Here is a 16,572-nt window from a genome sequence, read left to right as displayed (position 1 = left end):
TTACACCCCAGTCCATGATTTTAAAAGAACCACATATCCTTGCCTAAGGATTAAAAACTAAAAAATCAACCAATGAATGCATAAATAGGTGAAACAAATGATGTATCTCTGTTTCTCTCTTACCCCCAGTCTTTTCTCCTTCACTCTAAAACTGACCAATATAAACAAGTATTTAAAATTACAGATAGGTCCCGGTTTTAATCAAGAAATAATTGTCTTATATTCAAATTCTCATAAAATTTAAACCTGTTGTAGGAGAGAATGTATTTTGTATGGTCATAGGGATTTTATTTAATCCCTATGGTGCTGGTGAAAGGAGAAAATTTGTTTATAAAAATCTTAAATCACCAACATTTTATTTTGTTTCTATAACATTAATGTGGTCATCTTCCTTCCCCCAGTATAAATATTGGTGTGCTTTTTTTTAACGGGATTTTAAATGTAACAATGATTATCTATAAGTTTTCCCATCTCAGTAACAATATTATTATACTAGTGGCCTGGTGCACGAAATTCATGCACATTAACAGGGAATTAATTAAAGGAAATATTTTAATGTTGCTATGTGCCCTTTCTCTATAATAGAAATGTCAGAGATGAAAGAAAATTAGTAAAATGTATATGAAAGTCTTCCTCCTGTCAGAATCTGGGGTGTGCCATGGGACTGAGAGTCAAGTCCTCGCCTACCAGCATGTGCTTCAAAATCGCACAAGACTGAGACTCAGTTGGCCCCACTCCTGTCAAGTCCTTCCAGGCAGGGGGCACAGCCTCAGGTCTCTCCGCTTGGTGCCGGGAGGGGCGGGGGGCGTGGCCTCGGGTCCCCTGGCCCGACACTGGGGTGGGTGCATGGCCTGAGCTCCCCCGTCAAGCCCCGCCAGGCGGGGGGCACAGCTTGAGGTTGCCCAGCCTGGGCTGTGGTGGGACGCGTGCTTTAAGGTCCCCCGTCAAGCCCCGCCAGTCATGAGGTACGGCTTGAGGTCCCCCGTTAAGCCCTGCCGGATGGGGGTCGTGGTCTGAGGTATCATGTCAAGCCCTGCCGGATGCGGGGGGGTGTCCTGAGGTCCCCAATCAAGTTCAGCTGGATGTGGGGCACAACCTCAGGTCCCCCGTCCTGGCCTGACACCATGCAGCCTCAGGTCCCTGCTGATTGCTCGTTATGGCTTGTTAAGGGAACCCCACCTCCACTGTGGGTGCAGCCATCTTGTGACAGTGTGATGGCATGAGGGTTAATTTGCATATTACCGCTTTATTATATAGGATTTTATTTTGAGAGAGAAAGAGGAAAGGGGGGTTGGTGAGGGACATCAATTTGTTGTTCTACTCACTTATGCTTACTTATGATTAACTGATTGCTTCTTATATGTGCCCTGACCAGAAATTGAACCCAAAACCTTGACATATGAGAAGGACACTCTAACCAACTGAGTTACCTGGCCAAGGCCAGAAATTATTTTAAACAATAAACATTCTGATGAAAGATTAAAGTACAGGATTCATGGGAATATGTTCCTTTCTCTCATTAAATTAAAACCAGAGGGTATGGATTAGCATTTTTCTGCGTTTGTAGCCTGGAATTAAGAATATTCGTGATTTCATTGGCAAGAAAAGTTGACCTAGAATTTTGTATTAAAGATAATATCTGGCCCTCACTGATTTGGCTCAATATTTGGAGCATCCACCCATGAACTAAAAGGGTCCCGGGTTCGATTCTGGGGTGGGGGTTCCAGAGGCACCAATTGATGTGTCATGGAAGAAATGGGCTCAGGAAACAAGTTGGATGCAAGTTTAGGGGGGAAAAGGGGTACAGAGGAGGAGGGGATGGGAAAGGTGCTGGCATGCTTTTGAGAGGGAATCCCTATCTTGTCATTTTCTTTTTTTAAGCTTCCTTTTAGGAGCCTTTCACTCTTTATTTTTTAATATATTTTTATTGATTTCAAAGAAGGGAAAGGGGAGATAGAAACATTAATGATGAAAAAGAACCATTGATCAGCTGCCTCCAATCACATCCCCCACTGGGGATCAAGCTTCCAACCCTGGCATGTGCCCTGACCAGGAATCGAATCATGACGTCCTCTGTCAGAGGTTGATGCTCAACCATTGTCCCACACCAGCCTGGCTCTATCTTGTCATTTTAAATTATGTCAATAATACGGTCTGATTATGTTCGTGATATTATAGTTTGAAATTACTTCATCATCCGCCCAGTTATAATTATTGAATATAATCCTACATAATAAAAGGCTAATATGCAAATTGACCGAATCACGGAATGACCGGTCGCCATACACGCACTGACCACCAGGGGCAGACACTCAACGTAGGAGCTGCCTCCTGTTGATCAATGTGCTCCCACAGAGGGAGCGCTGCTCAGCCAGAAGCCCTGAGCCAAGACTGGTGAGCACAGCGGCAGTGGTGGGAACCTCTCCCACCTCCGTTGCAATCAGACATCCCCGGAGAGCTCCCAGACTGCAAGACGGTGCAGGCCAGGCTGAGAGGACACCAACCACCACCACCACCACCACCACCACCACACACACACACACACACACACACACACACACACACACACACACACACCCAGTGCACCAATTTCGTGCACCGGTACTCTAGTGAACTTAATAAGCAAGCATTTCCTTACCTATGTAAACTAATCTACTGGACTTTTTTTTTTTTTTTTACCTCTCCCTTGATTAGTTTTCCGATTCAGAATGTGCCAAGAAGGCTTTGGAACAACTTAATGGATTTGAGCTAGCAGGAAGGCCAATGAAAGTTGGTCATGTTACTGAACGAACTGATGCTTCCAGCGCTAGCTCCTTTTTGGACAGTGATGAACTGGAAAGGACTGGAATTGATTTGGGAACAACTGGTCGTCTTCAATTAATGGCAAGACTTGCAGAGGGTAAGTTTCTTTTTTTAGTGTTAATGATTTAGTATGACTATGATAATGAGAAAGTTATCTAGACTAATGGAAAGTGATTTATTTTGGAATTGATGTTCTCTGTGGGCAGCACATGTATGTAATTTCATAGATTAAGTTCCTCACCTTAAAGTTCTAATGGAATCTACTTTATGGTGGTGCATTTTTGAGTACCACATTGTATGCTACAGGATTCCTTGTGCTTTCTATAAAAATAACATTCTCAAAATTCAGAATAAACTTAATTGTATCTTTTACACTATATGCTGCTTGTCATGTTTACTATTGGAGTGACTTTGGTATTAAACACTCAGAAATCTGGATTTTTCTGCTCTTAACACATTAAGGACTTTAAGACCTATTCTTTTCCAGGTACAGGTTTGCAGATCCCACCAGCAGCACAGCAAGCTCTACAAATGAGTGGCTCCTTGGCATTTGGTGCTGTGGCAGGTAGGAATTGAATCTTTTCTAATTTGCAATCATTGTTTTTTCACCTAATTCGAAAATTCGCCAAATTTTTGCATTTAAAAGGACTTACTGAGAATTCAATTCATCAAGTACTTACAGCCAATAAATTTCAAATGTCCCTATAAGAAAGTGAAGATATAGGACAGAATTATTTACTAATCATAATAAGCTGTCAGGATATTATATTGAATCCTTCACACCAATTTTAGTTTAAATTGCTACAAGTCATAGAGACCAAAACCTTTATATTGCTTTACAGCTAAAAATGTTTCATTGTAATATTTAAGTTCAGAAAACTACCAGAGGACTTTAAATCAAGCTTTACTGAAGTGATTGCAATATCAAGAGTGCTCAGTAAATTGCCCAGTAAAGTTCTTTCCTAAACAGTACACATTATTTTGAGATGTTGAGTTTGGGAATTAAGTTCTTGGAGAGGACAGGAAGGGAGGAGAGCATTGGCAGTTTATTACAATCAACACTAATAAAAGAGAAAAATGGTAATTGGCGTACGAGCTACCCTTTTCATTGGCTAATCAGGGCTATATGCAAGTTAACTGCCAACAAGATGGCGGCTAATTTGCATATGTAGGCACAATGCAGGGAGGCGAAAGGGAAAGCAGGAAGAAGCCCCCTGCCATAATCGGAGAATCAGGTGCCTTTTCCGCCCTGGCCAGTGATAGCAGGAAGTAGGGGTGGAGCCAGCGATGGGAGCTGGGCACGGTTGAAGCTGGCAGTCCCGGGAGCTAGGGGTCCCTTGCCTGGGCCTAAAGCGAAGCCCACGATCGCGGGGCCACTGCAGGTGCGGGTCCCCGCTGCCCGGGCTGGACGCCTCTGCCAGAGGCGTCAGGCCTGGGCAAGGGGCCGATCCTGCGATTGGAGGGTGATGGGGGTCAACGCCTGAGGGCTCCCAGTATGTGAGAGGGGGCAGGCTGGGCTGAGGTTCACTCCCCCCCCCACACACACCCAGTGCACGAATTTCGTGCACCGGGCCCCTAGTCCTATATAATAAAATGCTAGTATGCAAATTGACTGAATGGCAGAAGGACCAGTTGCTATGATGTGCGCTGACCACCAGGGGGCAGATGCTCAGTGCTGGAGCTACCCCCTGGTGGTCAGTGCACACCCACAGGGGGAGCGCCGCTCAGCCAGAAGCCAGGATCACAGCTGGTGAGTGCAGCGGTGGCAGAGCTTCTCCCGCCTCCAAGGCAATGCTAAGGATGTCTGACTGCAGGCTTAGGCCTAAGCTGTCAGTTGGACATCTCCCAAGGGCTCCTGGGCTGCGGGACACACACACGCCCGCGCGCTCACGCTCCAGTGCACAAATTTTGGGCACTGAGCCTCTAGTTATCTAGTTATTAGGAGTTTGGTTTATGAAACACATGGTCTTCCTCTCTTTTATGGCTTAACTTAATTATGTGGATTTGTCTTTACCTTGATCTAAGCTCCTATCTACAAGCTAGGATAATGTTTGATTTTGAAATGTTGACAATCTGGTTTTTTGGTACATATCAAAACTATTTGTATTGTGAACCTTGCATGACAGGAAGTACTTATTCCAAGAAAGTACGTAATTTATATTGCTGGGGTTCTTGTTCCAGCATTAAGAAGGGTTCAGCAATCTGGAGAAGGAAGGGGCTGTGTGTAACTTAAAGAGTCCGGAGACGAAGCATAATTTTGAAAGGCACTGCGGGTCAGAGGAGCCTAGCTAAAGAAACTAAGATCTCCTCATCTCAGGACCCCATGCTTTTTATTAACACAAATTGTCCTGAGGCGAGGTGGAGATTCACACTTCAAAGGGTAGGGTTTCCTATACACAGTTTCTTGTCAGAATGGGGAGAATTAGCCTACTGCTGTTAAGGTGTTTGGCCAGGAGGAAACAATAACATGTAGATTAAGATGCCCTGAGCTGGCTGGCAGCAAGCAATCAATTTAATGCATCCTTTTCAGGTTTGGGGAAATGCCCTTCAGCCACTCCAGATGATTCAGTCTGCTGTCATGCTGGAATTGGCTTCCAGCATAATATTATGAATTGATCCTTTCACCATATCTATAAAGTGAGGCTGCAATATATAAAAAATGAGATGTACACCTGAAACTAATATAATACTGGATGTCAATTGTAATTGAAAAATAAAAAATTATTTAAAAAAGTAAATAATGAGATGATGGTACTGAATCTATACAAAAAAGTTCATGTGGTTGCTTCATGATTGATTTTCTTCTAAATTGAAAGTTCATTAGGTGATTAATAGTATAATTTTCTACTTTTATATGGCTCTTCATTAGTTAGAAGGGGGACTTTTCTTTCATTTTATTTGTTGTTAATTCTCCCCCAAGGATATTTTTTCGCTAATGATTTTTAGAGAGAGTGGAAGGGAGGGAGGGCGGGAGCCAGAGAGCAAAGAGAAATACTGATGATTGATGTGAGAGAGAGACATCACTTTGTTGCCTCCCACCTCAGCTGGGACTAGGGATGGAACCTGCAACTCGGGTACTTTCCCTTGACCTGGAAAAGACAAGTGACATGCTCTAACCACTGAGCACAATCGCCAGGGCAGTGTTTTCTTTTTTACTGGATATCCAAAAGTTGTGACAGTGCCTTTAGAAACCTGCCTTTAATTTTCTGTGCTTCCTATCAAATTGAGTGATTTATTTTGAAATCTAATAGTTATTCTCTAAAATTTTTGACAAAACTATGCCAAATGTAATCTTATAAGAAGATAAAATCACAACAATTACTCTAATTTATTTTGATTTTTTAAAAAAAATACATTTTTTTTTTAAATAAATTTTATTGAGTTTTTACAGAGAGGAAAGGAGAGAGAGAGAGAGTTAGAAACATCGATGAGAGAGAAACATCGACCAGCTGCCTCCCGCACACTCCCCACTGGGGATGTGCCTGCAACCAAGGTACATGCCCTTGACCGGAATCGAACCCGGGACCTTTCAGTCCGCAGGCCGACGCTCTATCCACTGAGCCAAACCCGTTTCGGCAAAAAAAAAACAAAACATTTTTTAAAATTTATTTCAGAGAGGAAGGGAGATAGAAACATCAATGATGAAAGAAATTCATTGATTGGCTTCCTCCTGCACACCCTTACTGGGGATCAAGCCCGCAACCCAGGCATGTGCCCTTGCCAGAATCGAACCTGGGACCCTTCAGTCCGCAGGCCACGCTCTATCCACTGAGCCAAACCAGCTAGGGCTATTTTGACATTTTAAATAAGCATTAGGCATATAATTTTCAGTGAACAAGTAGTTATAGAAATCATTTGCTGTAAATAATTCGTAGTCTTTGGTTTGAAAATTATTTATTTTGAAGGCCATTCTTGTATTGCTCCCCACTGTTCAGGTCATTCTTTCAATAATTTAGGAAATGTCTGATTGTTCAACATATTCTATATATTCTCACGAAAGGCTAATGAATGAGATTTGTTCCCTACCTTTGGGGATTTGATGCAGTGACATGATTGATATCTTAACAATCTTAGGTTTATTCTGGATCGTAAATCAAATAGATTTAGTCTTCAAAAACAGTATCTTTACCTAATTAAAGATTTTTCAGTCAGCTGCCTTCTTTCATCCCTTACTGGGGGTGAGCCCACAATCCAGGCATGTGCCCTGACTGGTAATCAATGGGCCAACCTTTTGGTGCATGGGATCATGCTCAACCAACTGAGCCACTCTGGCCAGGCTCCACATGCTTATATTCTGGAAATTTAGATTCTAAGATAGGGTTCTTACCTTTATGAAACCCATGCTTTATTTTCTAACTTGTCGTAACAAATGACATAAAAAATTGGAAATTTTTTTATGAAAAGAAAACATGCTTTTAAATATTCATATCTTCTTAATTTGTTTCCAAGTGTCAGAGTTCTTGGTCAGACTTGAAAACACTTTAAAATAAGTTCTTGGCAACCTCCAAATTAGTTTTGGTGACTTCATATTCCTCTGGCCATAATCTTGTGATCAGAAAGTCATGTTAAAAAAGTTTTTATTTTTGAAGTTTTTATAGGGATTTATTAACACTTAAAAGTAGCATGGATTTCTGATATCTATACATTTTTTCCCGTTTTAGGAAAAAAAAGACAAATTGTGTTATAATTTAAAGTTTATTGACAATGTTCCTATGGTCATATCTTCAAGTTCCTTCAGTATACATCAGTTATATTTCTTCAACTCCTTGAGATGCCAAATTTGAGCACCTAGGACCCAGGTATACTTATATCCCAATATAACTTGGGCTGTGGATCCCGTTAGTTTTTGCCCATGTTTTATGATCATTTTCATGTACTCAGCAAGGAACCCAAATGGCAATAAAAGTGTTGCAGTTGAATCTCATGTTAATGACAATTGGGTATTAAAGCTAAACCATTTCTATACTGTATATTTCTGAAACTTCGAACTTAAAGATAGCTTTTCAACACTGGCATTTTCTTGACTATTCAGACCTGCTGCTATTTTTACTTGTTAGCAGCTTTCTCTTAACTTGCCTTTTAGTGTAGAAGTATTAACAATTATATGGGAAATATAGTGGTAAAAATTCCTGTTCTCTTTATTTTTAATGCTGACTAGTTGCTTAGATTTTTCTGTATTTCATAAATTATGGTAAACCCAATGAGATTTCATTCCTGCCTCAATAAATTTCCAGACTAGGTCATAAAACCAGATTTTTTTAAAAAAAAATTTCATCTTCTTGGTTGGACTTGACTCTTTTTAATCCTAAAAGCACTTTCAAAAAGTATAAAGTTAAAATGGTGTATTTTCCACTGGTGCTGCTCTTACTACTTCAGTTGGTAGATTAGTGAAAGTGTTTAAAGCTGTTTGATATTACTATTCTTTCTAAAAGTTTAAAATGCTTATTATTCCCACTGTTAGAACAATAAATAGTTGACTATCCCAAGTACTTGGAATTGAATTCTCAAGATCAGGGTTTTCATGTATTTTCTTACCGGTTTGCTTCCCTTTCCCCATTTCCCATTATTCCCATGTGCAGACTAGTGTAGTGGAATGTAGTATTTTAGATGTGGAAGAGTTCTTACTAGGAATAAGAAAAGAGAGGCATAAGTTTTCTAGGACAGGAGGAGAGAAGGCCCCCAAAGCCTTGCCAATGAGGAATGGGGAAGGGGGTTTGGCTGCCAGGTTTTACTATAAGTTCATTTTCACAAACCCTGCTACAGTAGTCCTCTTTTATTAATGCTCTCCTGACATTTACCCTGTTAGTTGAGGCTCTTCATTGTTCCTGCACTGAGCTGTAGAATTCTCTTTTGTTATAGATTTGCAAACAAGACTTTCCCAACAGACTGAAGGTGAGTTGAGCTTTTTATTTGTCTTTGAAATAAATGTAAATGTAGCAAGACATAGTTCTTTATATTTATTATTGTATTTTATTTTGGATCCAGTTTTGTCAGAATGATAGTCATATATTACATTACACTCACAGTAAGCTATTTGCTACTGTATGTTTTGGAAGCCCCAATCACAAAACTATTACAGTTGCATGGATAAAAAATGAAAATGTTTGTGCTTTTTTTAGCTTTAGCTTGCTTAGAAGTATTTTAAGCCTCTTACACTTATTTTTGTGTAGTGATTATTAGTAAGTTTTACATAGAAGTCAGAAAGTGAAATTTGTCATTTAGATAGACAAATCTTTCAGAACATAGTTTGTCAACTTAATATAAGATTTGGAAAATTGGCTCTAACTCCAGTGATTTGTATATGCGGTACCAAGCAATGAGAATATTATCCAGAACAAAATTGCATGCAGACTTCAGAGATTGAAATGATTTATAAAGTGGGCTATTTTTCTTGTTTTTAATGTCCACGTAAATATGTGCCATTTGATAGAACTATTTGATACTGAGCAAATTCAGTATCTCATTTTTTTAGGCTATACTTAAAGTTGTTTAGGGAAATTATTCTATATGAAATATCTACCATGTTCTTTGATAGGAATTAAATGAGGCAGCTATATCAATCCTTTTATTTCTAGCAGCTTTTAAAAAGTTGAACTAGATTTTTCTATTAACTATATTTCTCTGCTGAATTTATTATTGTGTTCTGCATTCTTCTAGGTTGAGCTGGAATATTTCTATTATACATTTTCTAAATATTTTTCAGTATTCATAGTATATTGTCATAATTAATTGGAGGAAATGGAAAAATACAAGTTCTCAATTATTTTGTAATGTCCTTCTAGTTTTTCTTCCCAAGCATACTTCCATTTATTTATGATGAGCGTACACAGCAGGCCTTTTGTTTTTAAGATATATTTTCACCTATCTTTTTTTGTTTGGTTTTCAAATATTTTTATTGATTTCAGAGAGAAAGGGGAAGAGAGAGATAGAAACATCAATGATGAGAGAAGAATCATTGATTGGCCACCTCCAGCACAACCCTTAGTAGGATCGAGCCCACAACCCGAGCATGTTCCCTGACTGGGAGGCGATCCGTTACCTCCTGGTTCATGGGTTGATACTTAATAATTGAGTGACACCAGCCGGGCAGGCTGTATTTTTTAACTGTAATATAAACATGGTTGCATCTTTAACTTTCCCCAATAGAGTTTGACATCTGTTAGTTACTTTAATATATAGCCTAATTCTATCAGAAAAAAATTTATGATGTATTTCATGTGTAACCAAAATTTTTATTCAATGGAATATTTCTGGTACTTCCTCAGGTGAATGTTTAATTATAATTTCTAATGCACTGTTTTATCCTTAGCTTTGTTGTTATGTATTGGAATGAAATTTGGTCAAATGTTATGATTACGGTGAGTTGTGTAACAGCCACTTGTAATGTTTTATAAATCACATGTAGACAATGGAGCGGCTGTCTTGGCCAGTGCTCTCACTTCATACTTAAAACCAATAGGGTTTTAAATGCTGAGCTTAAATATCAGTGTTCAGTTTTTTGTTTTTTTTAATATAGTGAATATTTTAGTTTTATTTTTCGTGCTAGTCTATTCTTATGCAAAAGCAGACATAATCATTTTTTAAAGATTAATCTGGTTTTGTAATAGAATTTATAATCCTAGGACAGTGATCGGCAAACTGTGGCTCGTGAGCCACATGCGGCTCTTTGGCCCCTTGAGTGTGGCCACAAAGTTTCAATCGCACTGTACGTGTGCATCCGCACGTGGTATTTTGTGGAAGAGCCACCCTAAAGGGGCCGCAGTTTGCTGACCACTGTCCTAGGATATTAAGTCTTAGATGCTTGGGTGGTTTTATGCATCTTATTTTTAAAACTTAATCCTTTTATGTTTGTGTTTTTTTAGGAATATATAACCATATATTCATGGATAGAATCCTAAGAAATACAATAGGGTCATACATTTATTTGGCACTTTATTCATGTTAGAGGTGTGGGAGGTGGAGAGAAACATCCATTTGTTGTTGCACTTATTTATGCATTCCTTGGTTGCTTCTTTGCCCTGAACAGTGATCAAACCCACAATCTTGGCGTATTGGGACTGAGCTACCTTCCACGGCCTTATTTTCGAATTTTAAAGATCATATTTCTTAGTGTTTTTATGGATTTTCAGAGAGAGAGGGAGAAGGATAGAGACAGAAACATTGATAAGAGAGAGATATCTTCAATCAGCCGCCCACTACTGGGGATTGAGCCCGCAACCCAGGCATGTGCCCCTGCCAGTAATCGAATGGGTGACCCTCTTGGTCCTAGGACCTAGGTTGACACTCAATTGCTGATTGACCCTGGCTGGGCCAAAAGATATGTTCTTTTTTTTGTTTGTTTGTTTTAAGTATATTTCATTGATTTTTTACAGAGAGGAAGGGAGAGAGATAGAGAGTTAGAAACATCTATGAGAGAAACATCGATCAGCTGCCTGCTGCACACTCCCCACTGGGGAAGTGCCCGCAACCCAGGTACATGCCCTTGACCGGAATCGAACCTGGGACCTTTCAGTCCGCAGGCCGACGCTCTATCCACTGAGCCAAACCGGTTTCGGCTAAAAGATATATTCTTATTACCCCCTGCTTCTCAGGTATAAACTCAAGCAATTTTATAAAGTCAATGTTCAGTTTAATCCTTTGTCTTTCTGGATTGATTTGTGTTGTTGTTTGTATAATTTAAGTTTGATTACACATAAAGTTTAATTTCCCTTGTGAAAATAAAACTCCCAACTTTTTCAAGATTGGCCACTTCAAATATTGCCACAGTTTTCTGGCAACTAAAATGGAGTTCTGTTACGTACTTTGATAGCCTTATTAAAGTAAGGTAAATTAGTTAAGTTTCTGGCTTGACACTATACCTAGTTTCATACTTTGGGTTTAGTGGGTTTTTTTGTTTTATTTTGATGCATTTTCCATGGAACTAATTGCTCTCTCTCTTTTTTTTTTTAGCTTCAGCTTTAGCTGCAGCTGCCTCTGTTCAACCTCTTGCAACACAGTGTTTTCAACTCTCTAACATGTTTAACCCTCAAACGTAAGTAATATACTTTGGTCAAGTTCAAACTCTTAGGATATTTCCATATATTTCATAGTTCAAATAGTGCAACACTTTTTATCCTTTTAGCACATTATGCACATTGTTGATTATTTTCTTTGGATGTGTTTGTAAGATTAGAATTGAAAGCTGTGCAGATTTTATATTTCCCGTTTATATCTAACTTTACTAAAGGTTGTGTCAGTGTTTATTTTGGTCACCAGCTTATACCAATTATGGGCTTTGAGATTTTAAGCTTATTTCAGTCTAATAGCAGAAAAGTTTGTGGTTTTTTTTTTAAATTTTCTTTTGATTAGTGCATGCTGTTAATTAGAAATATTTTCTACTGCCTAGCCAGTGATTAGAATGCCATTTATTAATTAGTCCACATCTTGTTTTTGTTTGGTAAATTTTTAAATCAGTTACTATATTTGAGAAAATATGTTTCATACAACTTTAATAATTTATAATATGCTGTTTGCATTAATATTAGTTCAGAGTTTACCGTAGAAAGAGAGTCTTGTATTCTGTTAGCTTTGTCTATGAAATGGTGATAAACTGTTGTTATAAGAATCATTTGAAAAATGTCAATAAATCATTTAAGTGACTTAAAAATTTATAACCTTTAGAAATGTTTTTTTAATTTTTTTATTTATTTTTTAAAATATGGAACGCTTCACGAATTTGCATGTCATCCTTGCGCAGGGGCCATGCTAATCTCTGTATTGTTCCAATTTTTAGTATATGTGCTGCCGAAGCGAGCACTAGAAATGTTTTATATCTTCTTTATTTCCTCCAGTGCCTATACCTAACACTGATTTTTTAAAAGAATGCATATTTTAAAATGTTTATACGGTGTCTAATAAAGCTTATACTTTCTTACAGAGAAGAAGAAGTTGGATGGGATACAGAGATTAAGGATGATGTGATTGAAGAATGTAATAAACATGGAGGAGTTATTCATATTTATGTTGACAAAAATTCAGCTCAGGTATTTGCTCTTTTTATTTTTTTAATATATTTTTATTGATTTAAGAGAGGAACGGAGAGGGAGATACAGAAACATCAATGATGAGAGAGAATCACAGATTGGCTGCCTCCTGCACACCCCCTACCTGGGTTTGTGCCCTTGACCAGAATCAAACCTGGGACTCTTCTGTCTGCAGGCTGACTCTCTATCCACTCAGCCAAACCATCTAGGGCTATTTGCTCTTTTTAATAAGCAAAAATGTTGTTCTCTTTGCCTTAAACTTTACAGATACTTGGGTCATATTATGATTAAACAATTACATAGTTATAGAACACTGAGTCTATCTGTAGGCCGCTTGAATAAACCTGTTCAAATGCACACTGTTTAGGATAATACTTTTTAAATTGTATTTTAGGGCAACGTGTATGTGAAGTGCCCATCAATTGCTGCAGCCATTGCTGCTGTAAATGCTTTGCATGGCAGGTGGTTTGCTGGTGAGTTTGTTTCTTTTTCTGAGTGATTATTAAGGCTCTAATTAATCTAAGTGAAGATATTAAACTATCAATGTCTGTTTCTTTCAACAGGTAAAATGATAACAGCAGCGTATGTACCTCTTCCAACTTATCACAACCTCTTTCCTGATTCTATGACAGCAACACAACTACTGGTCCCAAGTAGACGATGAAGGAAGATATAGTCTCTTATGTACATAGCTCTTTTTCTTTTGAGAATTCATCTTGAGTTATCTTTTATTTAGATAAAATAAAGAGGCAAGGGTCTACTGTCATTTGTATACAATTCCTGTTACCGTGAAAAAATAAAAATGTTAACAGGAATGCAGTGTGCTCGTTCTCCCTATATAGCAAATCCCACTGTATACAAAACTGTTCTCTTGTTCTGCCTTTTATATGTACATGTAGAAAATTACATTAAGGATCTATAGAAATAGCTCTAGGGGAACAAATGTGCTTAATGTAAAAAGGCAGACAGGGATATAATGTTTTTAATGTTTCATTTCAGAAGCCTAACTTTTTACACAACAGTTACATTTCACATTTTCACTAATGTTGATATGGCTAATGGCTTAGCAGAGGTTTCTGAAATACACATTTAGTGTATGGAAATTCAAGACAGCTAAAGGGCTGTTTGATTAACATCTCATCTTGCACTCTGATCAGTTAGCAAGAAAAGATTTCAAAATTACATTTCTGAATGGTATCTTTTCAATTAATGTACCTGTAAAAGTTTCTCTGTAAATATGTGTTCTAGTGTGTCTAAGATTCCAAACAAAATGATCCCTGCATTTCCTCAAGATGTTTAGTGAGTCTGGTAAGCAAAACAGTCTGAGCAAGAAATGGGAAATGCAGAAATAGGTTTTGTCTGGTTGCATATAATCTTTGCTCTTTTTAAGCTCTGTGAGCTCTGAAATATATTTTTGGGTTACTTCAGTGTGTTTGACAAGACAGCTTGATATTTCTATCAAACAAATGACTTTCATATTGCAACAATCTTTGTAAGAACCACTCAAATAAAATTCTCTTAAAAAGGCCACAAGAAATCTTCATTTTTGAAATGTTTTGAAGTCATAGAAACATGAAAATAGAATATTAGTTTCTTTGACTTTTAGTAGTTATTAGGTATTTGCCTCTTTGGAACAATTATTAGCAGTCTGGATAAATTCTTGCCCTCAAGGTGTCTATACATTCCTGTATATCATTCTCTTGGCATTGTACCTATTTAGGGTAATGTATTAAAACTGATTTACAAAAAAGGAAACAAAACATTCATCCAGGCTTTAAACTTGGGCGTTAAGTTTCCTGTGTTGTCTGGACATCCTTGTGGGGGAAAAAAAATGCTTTACTATTTGAAGTAAATACTGAACAAAAATGGAATGAGTTCAAACTGACTTCCCAAGTTTAATGCATTTACCTTATTATGGAATTTTGAGCTTTAACTTGGGTAGTGAGCCATCACCATTTATACTCTGAACTCTGCTTCAAGTTGTGTGTAGGTTGAACCTTTGGATGGGTAATGTTGATTCTAATGGAATAATTATCATCTAATACTGATTTTCTTACCTCATTTCTGTTTCTGCTACATTGATTTGTTAGCATTGAGGCACAGGCTTTACACTATATTTACTTAGATACCAAGTTACCTAATCAATTTTGAGTATGGAGCCATCACAATTTTCTACCAACCCTTTTGGATGAGTAGTCCAAAATTGATTTAGTTATTCAACCTGAAGTTTCAAGATTAATATTGATTTTTTTTTTAAACACAGCAGTGTTTCTTGGGGCTAACTTGTTTTTCTTTTCTTTCCAAAGGAGCTATAATTTTTAAATTATTGAATCAAGTCCTGGTTCTGTCAGGTTTCCTCATTCCAGCAAAGATAGCCATGGTTTAATAAAGGGAGCAAAATTTAGCTCTACACAGAATGGAATTTGGGTTGTAAATGATGTTCAAAGCAAATATATACGAGTTTGGCAATTTGAATAGTGTAATACATAGAAAGTAATGCAAATTGCCATTTTGAGTGAAATCCTTTAGGTAGTCATCTCATCTACTCTGGAAAATCTGTAACTGCTATTTGTACTGTGGTAGTAACCCTGATTTTGGCTGAATCTGAGAGTCCTATGTCCACAAAATATTAGATAAGTCTAGTTTCTTGAAAACATTCCCATTTACTACGAACCTACTTTCAAGGCAATTACAGCTGAACCGGTTCTCCAACTTAATTTGTTCTGGAAGAGTTAGAAAACTAAAGCATTTTTCCCCCATTAGAAATAATGTAAACAATTCATTCCAGACTCAAATGATTCTGTTTTAAACTTTAAAAAATCTTTATTGATTTTTAGAGGGGGGTGGGAGAGAGAATCATCCATTTGAGAGAAGGGAAACATCAATTGACTGCCTTCATTGGACCGGTGATCAAACTCACAACATGGGTGTATGCCCTGACAAATAGAACCTGCACACTCCATCTGAGCTACACTGGCCAGGGCATAACTTTTCTTATATACAGTACATGTCTATAATGTACTGTTTAGACACTTTAAAGACAAAGACATAAAATGTAAGTTTACAAAAAGGAAATGTACAGCTGAAACCGGTTTGGCTCAGTGGATAGAGCGTCGGCTTGCGGACTGAAAGGTCCCAGGTTCGATTCCGGTCAAGGGCATGTACCTGGGTTGCGGGCACATCCCCAGTGGGGGGAGTGCAGGAGGCAGCTGATCGATGTTTCTAACTCTCTATCTCTCTCCTTTCCTCTCTGTAAAAAATCAATAAAATATATTTTTTTAAAAAAAGGAAATGTACAGTAAAAAAATGAAAATAAGCAACAAAAGTGAAACCACAGGAAAATATTCACAGCACAATTCCCTGAGATGTAAACAGAGTCATACTCCTGTATTCTCGCCTTTGTCACCTCAGATGCATGACTGAATCATAACTGGTTCTTTTTCTCATCAAGCCAGCAGGTATATCTGGACAACTTTTGAATGAACATAGTATTGAAAATAAAACATTCCTGCCTGGCTGGTGTTGCTAAACATACTAAAAAAAACCACCCTTTTGCATTGTGACCTTGAAATGAAATCTACCTGTAACTTGTTTTTCACCTTTTGAAACACTGATAGGGGACATATGCAATGCTTTCAACAATAAAGACATTAAAAAATTAAAACGGTGATGATAAATCAAAAGGTTGAGTAATAAGGGTTTACTAGAATCTATGAAAGGTTCCAGCCATGGAGAAATTTTTGAGCTT

At 37.9% G+C, this 16,572-nt stretch overlaps 1 protein-coding gene and 1 non-coding gene across 16 annotated transcripts in view; one reads left to right on the top strand and one right to left on the bottom strand.

Annotated features, from left to right (window-relative positions):
- RBM39 (RNA binding motif protein 39) overlaps positions 1 to 15,906 on the top strand; it is a 32,614-nt gene extending 16,708 nt beyond the window's left edge. For 11 of the 15 annotated variants that reach the window (XM_059706004.1, XM_059706007.1, XM_059706001.1 and 8 more), the window contains 7 exons: positions 2,695 to 2,899; positions 3,290 to 3,367; positions 8,644 to 8,694; positions 11,752 to 11,833; positions 12,719 to 12,824; positions 13,219 to 13,297; positions 13,388 to 15,906. In XM_059706004.1, the coding sequence (XP_059561987.1) occupies positions 2,695 to 2,899; positions 3,290 to 3,367; positions 8,644 to 8,694; positions 11,752 to 11,833; positions 12,719 to 12,824; positions 13,219 to 13,297; positions 13,388 to 13,488 (702 nt within the window). In that variant the 3' untranslated portion in view covers positions 13,489 to 15,906. The remainder of the gene's footprint in view (positions 1 to 2,694; positions 2,900 to 3,289; positions 3,368 to 8,643; positions 8,695 to 11,751; positions 11,834 to 12,718; positions 12,825 to 13,218; positions 13,298 to 13,387) is intronic. The other 4 variants (XM_059706002.1, XM_059706010.1, XM_059706006.1 and 1 more) reach the window with 2 other exon arrangements.
- Positions 12,494 to 12,598, bottom strand: LOC132240318 (U6 spliceosomal RNA). Its single transcript, XR_009454248.1, has one exon. It is a non-coding gene; the product is annotated as a U6 spliceosomal RNA (small nuclear RNA).
- Positions 15,907 to 16,572: the final 666 nt, after the last annotated feature.

This window comes from Myotis daubentonii, chromosome 8 (assembly GCF_963259705.1).
Source record: "Myotis daubentonii chromosome 8, mMyoDau2.1, whole genome shotgun sequence".
NCBI classification, from domain to species: Eukaryota; Metazoa; Chordata; class Mammalia; order Chiroptera; family Vespertilionidae; genus Myotis; species Myotis daubentonii.
This window is presented reverse-complemented; position numbering and strand designations above follow the sequence as displayed.